General features: G+C 39.4%; 1 protein-coding gene and 1 non-coding gene across 2 annotated transcripts; one reads left to right on the top strand and one right to left on the bottom strand.

The window, feature by feature from the left end:
• Positions 1 to 4,179: 4,179 nt before the first annotated feature.
• LOC141694276 (small nucleolar RNA R71) lies at positions 4,180 to 4,286 on the top strand. The gene has a single exon (XR_012563596.1). It is a non-coding gene; the product is annotated as a small nucleolar RNA R71 (small nucleolar RNA).
• A 2,081-nt stretch (positions 4,287 to 6,367) lies between these two features.
• On the bottom strand, positions 6,368 to 9,652 carry LOC141691795 (uncharacterized). Its single transcript, XM_074496551.1, has 7 exons — positions 9,292 to 9,652; positions 8,689 to 8,788; positions 8,025 to 8,574; positions 7,815 to 7,908; positions 7,476 to 7,540; positions 7,007 to 7,389; positions 6,368 to 6,779 (listed from the first exon to the last, which is right to left on the bottom strand). The coding sequence occupies exons 1-7, from the start codon at positions 9,650 to 9,652 to the stop codon at positions 6,368 to 6,370; spliced, it is 1,965 nt and encodes a 654-aa protein (XP_074352652.1).
• Between the last annotated feature and the right edge of the window lie 884 nt (positions 9,653 to 10,536).

Genomic DNA, 10,536 nt, shown 5'->3' with positions numbered 1-10,536 from the left:
GGACACATAACTTTCTCTAAGATATGCTTGATCTCCCTGTTAGACACCTCTGATTGACCATTAATCTGAGAATGGTAAGCTGTTGCAATGCGATGATTCACATAATACCTTTGCATCATGGCAGTGAATTTGCAATTGCAAAATTGCAATCCCTCATCACTGATTATGACTCTAGTAGTCCCAAATTTTGTGAATATCTGCTTATGAAGAAAATTAAGCACCACATTCGCATCATTTGTTGGAAAAGCCTTGACTTCCACCCATTTCGACACATAATCGACCGCCAACAAGATATACTGATTATTGCAAGATGAGACAAACGGCCCCATGAAGTTGATTCCCCAAATATTGAAGACTTCCACCTCGAGAAGCACATTAAGAGGCATCTCATCCCTCTTGGACATATTACCCACATACTAGCATAGATCACACTTCAAAACAAAGTGATGCGCATCCTTAAACAATGTAGGCCAGAAGAATCCCGCTTGAAGGACAAGAGCCACTGTCTTCTCTCCACCATAGTGACCTCCATAAACAGTTGAATGACAGTCTTGCAAGATCCCCCCCCCCGTTTCGCTGTACGGAATACATCTCCTGATGATTTAGCCAGCTCCTTGCCTAAACAGATATGGTTCATCCCACATGTACCACTTCACTTTATGAAGAAACTTCTTCCTTTGAGCGTACGACAAGTCGGGAGGCATGCTATTACTCACAAGGTAGTTCACAATGTCTGTAAACCACGGTTCTTCATCTTACACTCCAAACAGCTGCTCATCGGGAAAAGACTCATTTATCAATGTCTTATCCAGTGAAGTTGCACTCAGATCTTCCAAACGAGAGAGATGATCATCGACTTGATTCTCAGTACCTTTTCTGTCCTTGATCTCCCACTCAAATTCCTGAATCAAAAGAACCCATATAATTAATCTAGGATTCGAGTCCTTCTTCGAGACGAGATATCGAATTGCAGCGTGATCAGTGAAAACTGTCACCTTCGTTCCAAGCAGATAAGATCGAAACTTCTCAAAACCGTAGACAATAGCTAGAAGTTATTTCTCAGTAGTAGTATAATTCAGTTGAGCACCATTTAGGGTCTTACTAGCATAGTAGACCATATGAAATATGTTGTTCTTTCTCTGCCCAGGAACTGCTCCAACTGCATAGTCACTTGTATCGCACATCATCTCAAAAGGTTCATTCCAATCAGGTGCAGTTATGACAAGTGCCGTGATTAAACTCTTCTTCAAGAACTCAAAATAAGCTAGACACTCGTCATCAAACTTGAACGGAATATCCTTCTCCAGAAGATTGCACAAAGGTTTAGAAATTTTTGAGAAGTCCTTGATGAACCGCCTGTAGAAACCCGCATGACCAAGAAAATTGCGAACTCCCTTAACATAAATTGGTGGAAGAAGATTTTCGATGACCCCCACTTTGGATTTGTCCACCTCAAGACCCTTAATAGAGACCTTGTGCCCAAAAATAATGCCATGTCGCACCATAAAGTGACATTTCTCCCAGTTGAGAACCAAGTTGGTCCCAACACACCTTTTAAGAACGTCGCCAAGATTCTGCAAGTACTCATCAAACGAATCACCAAACACAGAGAAGTCGTCCATAAATACCTCCACATTCTGACCAATCATGTCAGAGAAGATAGCCATCATACATCTCTAAAATATGGTAGGTGCCCCACATAAAGCAAAAGAAACCCTTTTAAAGGAGAAAGTACCAAATGGACAAGTGAAAATAGTCTTCTCCTGATCTTCCGGAGTAATACAAATTTGATTATAGCCCGAATAGCCATCCAGAAGACAGTAGTACTCATGCCCAACCAATCTGTCAAGCATCTGATCAATAAACGACAAAGGGAAATGATCTTTTCTCGTGGCCTTGTTCAGCTTCCTGTAATCCATGCAAACTCTCCACCTCGTGACTGTTCGAGTAGGAATGAACTCATTCTTGTCATTAGCAACAACTATGATACCCCATTTCTTTGGTACACACTGAACTAGACTCACCCAAGAACTGTCAGAAATGGGATAGATGATCCCTGCATCCAGCCACTTAAGAATCTCCTTCTTCACAACTTCCTCCATGATAGGATTGAGCCTTCTTCATTGCTCAACAATAGGCTTGCTACCTTCCTCTAGAAGAATTTTATGCATACAATAAGAAGGGTTAACTCCCTTATATATCTGTTATCGTTCGTCCAATTGTCGATTTGAACTCTCTCAGAATTCTTAAGAGTTTTTCCTCATCACTACCTAAAAGGTCAGATGCAATAATAACAGGCAAAATAGATGCATCACCTAAAAAATCATACCTTAAGTGTTCATGTAATGGTTTAAGCTCAAGTGTAGGAGTTTCCTCAATAGATGGTTTGAGGCGCTTAGGAGATTTGTTCAGCTCCTCCATTTCAAGAGATTCAAAAGGCATATCCATCTTCTTCTTCTAGGGAGAAGCATTTAGATATTGTAACTACTCATCACCTTCATCATCTTTGCTATCAGAATTCCTCAACAAGGCCTTTTCTAAGGCATCAGACCTTAGCAATGGATCAAGTTCTGAAGTAACCACATAATCGACCAACCCCACCTTTAAGCACTCCTCATTTTCCGTAGAGAATTTCATAGCATTGAACACATTAAAAATTACATCCTGATCCAGCACTCTCATGGTAAGCTCACCCTTCTGCACATCAATCAAGGTTCGGCCAGTCGCCAAGAAAGATCTTCCCAAGATTATGGGAATCTTTTAATCCTCCTCGAAATCAAGAATTACAAAATCCGCAGGAAAGATGAGTTTATCCACCTTGACCAAAACATCCTCAACAATGCCTCATGGATAAGTAATAGAACGATCAGCCAACTACAAAGTCATATAAGTAGGCTTTGGATCTGGTAAGTCCAACTTCTTGAAGATTGAAATAGGCATCAGATTGATGCTAGCTCCCAAGTCACATTAACATTTGTCAAATGACACTTTTCCAATGGTGCAAGGAATAGTGAAGCTTTCAGGATCTTTAAGCATTGGAGGCAACTTCTGTTGCAGCACAGCACTACATTCCTCCGTGAGAGCGACTAAATCATCGAGCTTCACCTTCCGAGAGAGAATAACTTTCATAAACTTCGCATAACTAGGGATCTGCTCAAGAGCTTAAGTGAAAGGTATGTTGATGTGAAGTTTCTTGAACACCTTCAGAAACTTCTCAAAGTGCTTATCCAACTTTTTCTTCCGCAGTCTCTTAGGGAAGGGATGTGGAGGATAGATCTGTTTCTCCTCTGTATTACCCTCAGGAGGAGTGTGTTCAACAGTAGTCTTCTTTGGTTCCACTTCAGCTTCCTTTTGCACTTCTTCCTTAGCTACAGCTTCTTCGTCCGAAACTTGAGAGTGTTCAGGATTTGTAACCTTCCCAGACCTTAATGTAATTGCCTTTACCTGCTCCTTTGCTTCCTTCTTTCCTAGTATTTCAGTGTCACTAGGAAGTGTATCAGGTTGACAATTTAACAAGGCATTGGCAATTTGTACAATTTGATTTTCCAAGCTCTTGATAGAAACCGCTTGACTCTTACACATGAGCCTCAACTCCTCCAATTCAGATTTTTCATTCGACTGTTACAGCTGGAGTTATTGCCTTGGTGCATATTACGGTTGCTGAAAATCAGGGGGGGTTGTATTGCTTTGCTGGATACTGCTGGTAAGGCTGCTGAACCGCATTCTGAGTGTTACTCCAACTAAAGTTAGGATAATTGCGATTGTTAGGATGATAGGTGGTTGGTACAGGTTGTTGCGACCTCTAAAAGTTACTCACGAACCGATTTGATTCAATAGAATCGACACATTGATCAGTCTCATGGGCATCAACACAAAGCTCACAGACACTAGTGATCTGATTAACTCCATAATTAGACAGAGAATCCACCTTTATCGTCAAAGCCTTAAGTTGAGAAACTATAGCAGTTGCTGCATTTTAACTCCAAAATTCCTGCTACCTTACCCTGAGATAGTCGCTGAGTAGGATTCTGGTATTCATTAGTAGCCATCAGTTCAATTAATTCATAAGCTTCATCGTAGCTTTTAGCCCACAAGGCTCCTCCTGATGCTGCATCAAGTATGGGTCTAGTAGTAGCACCCAAACCATTATAGAAATAGTTAATGATCATCCAGTCAGGCATCCCAAGATGATGACACTTCCTAAGCATCTCCTTTTATCGATCCCAAGCCTCGCATAAAGATTCTCCAGATTGCTGAGCAAATTGAGTAAGTGTGTTTCTGATTACAGCAGTCTTCGCCATGGGAAATAATTTGGTTAAGAACTTCTGAGCAAGATCCTCCCATTTGGTGATAGACCCTGGTGGTAAAGAATGTAACCAGCACTTAGCTTTATCCCGCAGAGAGAATGGGAAAAGCCTAAACTTAATAGCATCTTCTGAAACTCCATTGAACTTCAATGTGTCGCAGATCTTGATGAAATCTCTGATGTGCATGTTGGGGTCTTCTATCGGAGAACCCCCAAACTGAACTGAGTTTTGTATCATCTGAATCATGCTCGACTTGATCTCAAAGGTATTAGCTGAGATGGCTGGTCAAACAATGCTAGACTGAATATCATCAATCTTCGGTTGAGAGTAGTCCATCAAAGCCTTTAGATTTGCTTCTGGTTCTCCCATTGCAACAAGAGCTTCTTCTTCCTTCTCAACTAAGATTTCTTCTTCAACTTTCTCCTCGACTACAACCTCTTCATCAGCTTGATCCAGTGTCCTCTTACGAGACCGATAACGCGTATGCATACACGCTCGCTAGAGTACCTGAAACACGACAAGGAATTAAGTAAGTAACAATGTCCGAGTCACTGAACTTTAACGACCAATGATGACAAACACATAAACTAAAAATTAACACCGATATCCCCGGCAGCGGCACCAAAAACTTGTTAGGGCTAAAACATGCGCTAATATTCACGCAAGTATACGCGATCAAAGTAATATAAAATAAATTCTAGCTCGTTCCCACGGGGTTTAGGTTCAGGTTAATTTCAATCAATGTATTTATGCAACACTAGTATGATTATTATCCAATGCTAAGACGAGTAACAATTTGTGGTTGTTTATACAATGATTAACTAAGAGATTATACTAAAGAACATAAACTAAGAGATTAAAGAGAATTGATTAATATATGACACATACATGGGATTCTAACTTCATTAAATACTTCATTTATTAGCCTTTTCATTCGTAACATTAGCATGTAATGGTGATGACACTAATCGGATAAAATGAAACTGATAAACGCCAACTTTCGTTGTACGAATACCATACTACCAGACATCCACAAAAGAGATAGAAGCTGAATAGACACCAATTATATTGAGACCCTGTATGTCTATAATATTTGACAACATAACGGTTTAATGCACAAGTTATCCCTCTTGATTACATAGGGCAAGTAAGAAGGTTAAAATTACCTACGAATCATGCATAACGAATACATGAACCTATGCTAGCATGGCAAGTTCTAAACCCTTAAATTCATTTTTGCTTCATTAAAGATTAACACACTATCTTATAAGTTCGCGATGCTCGTAAGACGAATAAGCGCAACCAAAACTAGGTTATCATACAATCACCACACACTAAGGCATCAAAACAAATTACCTAAAGAAATTCATAAATAAATCCGTTAGAACCCCATGATAACGATTAGCTCATGATCAGACTCATTATCAATGTGGGTTCCGATGAAAGCATGATATAATAAACGTAGTCTTTATACTTAAAAAAACCAAGTACGAAACAAGAGTAAAGGTTCACGAATAAGAAAACTAGCATCCAAAGTTACAACTTAAAATAAAGAATCACAGAAATACACAAAATCTTCTTCGCCTTAGTTGATTTTGCGGTCTACGGTCTTCTTACGCATTCTCCTTAAGCTCTGCTACGTCTCCTTATAAAAACGAGCATAAGTTATGTTTATATAGCAGCCCACGCAAAGTAGAAGTCTTCTGGATCAAAATTCCATGAGAAACAGGATTTTCTGAATTCAACCTGGCACGGCCGCGCGCTTGACCAGCGCGAGTGCGCTGCATCTCTGGACTCTTGGCGCGGCCGCGCGCCGTCTCTCTGGAAAAAATGTCGACTTCTTCTTTTCTTGCTGATTTGAGCTGGTCTTTTCAAGAGCTTTTATTCTAGACACCATCCTAACACCAAATTAACACTAAAATCATGCTAATTCACTTGGTTACCTGGTAAATGCCTGAAATGCAAAAACACTACAAAAACACGTTAAAAACACTAACAACTTGAGTGCAAAACATCAATCCAAAGCTTTACGGAGCATAATAAAGTGTCATAAATGCCACTCAACAAATATCCACCCAATAATCTGCCTTCCCCCTCAGCCACTGATCAGTGAAGATGTTTATAGATCGGCCATCATCTAACACCCATTTGAAACCCCTGTAAAACTCTTCCATATATTCAGAAATTACTGACCAAATGAAACTTGCATTACTGCCTTTCTGTGCCTTAAAAATATGCTTGTCCGGGAAATATCTTGCTTTGAAAATTCTCGCCACCAGAGACTCCGGATTGTTCAAAAAGTTCCAGATATGCTTACCTAGTAAGGCCATGTTATAACTATACAAGCATCTGAACCCCAGTCCTCCTCTATTCTTCGTCATACACATCTTTTCCCATAAGTTCCATCTAATACCTTTACCACTGTTTTTCCCTGATTTCCACCAGAAACCATTAAACATCTTTTCAATTTCACTTGAAAGCATTTTTGGTAATAAGAAGCAGGACATACAATGAGAAGGAATCGACTGAGCTACATTTTTCAATAAAATCGATTTACCAGCTCTTGACACTTTACTATCACTCCATCCTTAAATTCTTTTCCATACTCTCTCTTTAACAAAACTAAATACATTATTCCTTGATCTACCAATTAAAGACGAAAGACCCAAATATTTACTCTCTCGCAATTCATTGTGTACCCCAGAATGCTAGTGATCTTATTTTGCTTGTCTCTTCTCACATTTGAACTAAAAAACACTGCAGACTTTTGAAATTTCACCGCCTGCCCTGATTGTTTTTCATAAAGATTTAAAAGATCTTTCACTATCTTGGTTTCCTCCACCACTGCTTTAAAAAACATGAATGAGTCATCAGCAAATAGCAAATGAGTAACTGCAGGAGCAAATCTACTAATGCGACACCCGTGGATATTTTCATTGGCAGCTATATTATTCAATAAATTGGATAAACCCTCAACACATAGAAGAAAGAGGTAAGGGAAGAGGGGGTCTCCTTGCCTTAAGCCTCTACTTGGAATAATAGGGCCCACATAAGAACCATTCAGACATACCATATAATGAACCTAATAACACAGAGTCGCATCCACTTCACCCGTTTCTTATTAAATCCCATTGACCTCAGTCGAAACCACAAATAATTCCAGCTGACCCAGTCATAATCTTTACTAATATCCAACTTCAGTGCTACTTCCCCATCTTGGCTGCCTTTCTTACCTTTCATAAAGTGAATTAGTTCAAAAGCTATAAGCACGTTATCCGTAATGCTTCTACCTTAAACAAAAGTCGACTGGTTCTCCGAAATCACAACTGGTAACACCTTTCAAAGTCTATTTGCTAAGACTTTTTCCACAATATTATACAGTGCATTACATAGGGCAATTGGACGAACACCTTTGAGATTTTCCACATTCTCCTTCTTAGGAATCAATACCAGATTTGTGTTGTTTAGTTACGTAAGGAAATATAAACTCGTCCAGCCACTACTTACAACAGCGAAAGACCTCCCTTCCAACTAAACTCCAAAAGTAATGAAAAAATGCAGGTCTATAGCCATCAGGCCCCGAGGCCTTATTTGGGTGCATCTGTTTTAAAGCAAAAGTAAATTCTCAAACTTTACCTCTGCCGTGAGCATCCGATTCTGTTCTTCTGTTATGACAGGTGTCTCTGTGCTTCCCATGTGAACATAATTTTTATTAACCTCTGTAAAGACACTTTCAAAATACTCTTTCACTAATCTACACATCTGGTCATGAGAATCCACTCTTACTTCATCTTCATTAACCGAGTACGTAATTTTGTTACATTTCTTTATCTTCGAAGCTTGTTCGTGGAAAAACCTCGAGTTGGTATCCCCCTCCTTCAACCAAAATATTTTAGCACGTTGTTTCCAATACGATTCTTCATGCTCTAATAGTTCATTTAGTTTCTCCTTCTCTTCGAAATAAGTCTTAATTCCTTCCTCATCTTCATGATCTTTTAGCACATTCAGAACCTCCTTCTGACACTTCACTTTATCTTTAAACTTGTGAAAAAAATTCCTCCCCCACTTCGACATAAAAAAAGACACAAAAATAAGCTTTGGAAGAATATGAGTAGCCAGCAAAGCTTTCCAAAAACCTTTAACTTCAGCCTTAAAGCTTGGCTCTTTTAACCACGAATTTTCAAATCTGAACCTAAATTGTTTTCTAGATACCAAAGTATCAACCAAATTCAGTTCAATTGGTTCATGATCCGAGCTAACAGTATGCCTTAATTCAAGAGTACCCAACAAAAATTTATGCCACCATCCCTTTGTAGCGAAAGCTCTGTCTAATCTCTCCTTGACCCAGTTAGGCTTCCCTTTAATCTTCTTCTAGGTATACTTCCCACCAGTAAGATCTAACTCCACTAGATTACAATCCTCTATCGCCATTCGAAAACCATCCATCAACATCTGAGAATGAGGGTGTATTCCTTCCTTATCTGAGGCATAAAGTAAATCGTTGAAATCTCCAAAAACACACCATGGCAACGTATCTTTTACAGCTAGCTGTCTTAGTGGATCCCAGGACTCCCGTCTCCTGGTTCACTCCGGCATTCCGTAAAAACAAGATAACCTCCACTCAGGAGAGTATTCCCCCAAGAAAACCACATCAATATGATTAACAGATGAATCAACCACTTCACAAACCACTGACTTCTTCCACATAACAGCTAGCCCCACCTTGGCCAACCCTATTTACTGCAAAAAAACTCTGAGAACCCCAACTTTGCATGTAAATCAGCTATTACTTTACTGTCAACTAAAATTTCAGACAAAAATAGAAATGCGGGTTTATGAGACTTTACAAGGTCTCCAAGGACACGAACTGTATGAGGTTTCCCCAAAACTCGACAGTTCCAACTTATTAGATTCATAATGGATGACTAGCTTGCTTCGCAAGCTTAGCCAAATCAATTTGAGAAGATGCTGAACAATCCCAAACCAGAAAAATCAGCTTCTAAAAGTAATGTATCTCTGTTATTTACTCTCATTAAAAGATCATCTGTATCCATTGTTGATTTCGATACAGACCCACTCCTTATTCTCTTTCGATCCTCCACATCAAGCCCAACTTCCTCCTCTATACCCGGCCCATAGTTTATATTCTGAACGCGCGCCCCTAGATTTAAAATTGTCCCTTTTATTTCTTTTCCTAATATTTCTTTATATTTTCCTTTTTTAACTCCACTGCTAAAATCATGCACCAAAGTTAAGCTTTTATCCTTATCGCCAATTTCCTCCCGTGAAAGATGGGCAGTTGTTGGAACGCCCAATCTTCGCCTCCCAATCAGTGTCGTCCTCATCTCGCAGCCATTTGCTCCTCCCCTGATTCATCCATCTCCTCGGCACCGCCCGCAACCATGCCCCCCCATTATTTTGCACGTTGTTCACTTCATTTGTCAATGTTCCTCCTGCAGAAGCGTTCCTTATGGGACATCAAGCCACATATGAAACAAAACTCACCCAATCTCTCATATTTTCATGTAACCATAAACTTTGTGCCATTCTTCCTTTTAATTTTCTTCCTTATCTTTAGAGGTTTACACACGTCCACCCTAATCTTTATCCTCATGTATTCCATCCATATACTTGAATTGTTCTTCGCGTCGTACTTCACAAACTCACCAAAGAAATCACCCAGCTGCTTACCCACTAACTCAGACATGAAACCTTTGGGAAAATCATGTATTTGGACCCACATTTCTAAGAACCACAATGAGACACTCAAAGGTTCCTCTTCAGATGAGATTTTGTTCATAATCAGCATTGCATTGTCAAACACCCATAAGAAGTCCTCTCGATGATAAAATTGAAATAGGAAAATGCCAAGATCAGTCTCTTTGATATTGATCCCCATCGTTGGCTTCCAAATGTCTATCATTTTAGACGTCATGACCCGAACAATGATATTTTTCTCCGTTAAGAACCTCCCCGCAAGACATAATTCATATCTATTTACCTGCTCCTTCACATCACCTTCGAACATGAAATTCTCATTTTCCTCCTCCTCTATGTTAAGATCAGCCAATTGTTCGTCTAGATTTTAATACCGTGCCATTAGCCTCTCACAGTCCTGATGAAACAGGTTGAAGAGAAATACAAACTCTCACAAGAATATAGAGAAAACAATTAAATTCATATGGTCATATATTTATCGTTCTAGAGATTATGTGCGAAACGTAAAAAA

This window comes from Apium graveolens, chromosome 10, assembly GCF_009905375.1.
Source record: "Apium graveolens cultivar Ventura chromosome 10, ASM990537v1, whole genome shotgun sequence".
NCBI classification, from domain to species: Eukaryota; Viridiplantae; Streptophyta; class Magnoliopsida; order Apiales; family Apiaceae; genus Apium; species Apium graveolens.
The sequence above is the reverse complement of the archived record's forward strand: the minus strand, read 5'-3'. Positions and strand labels throughout refer to the sequence as shown.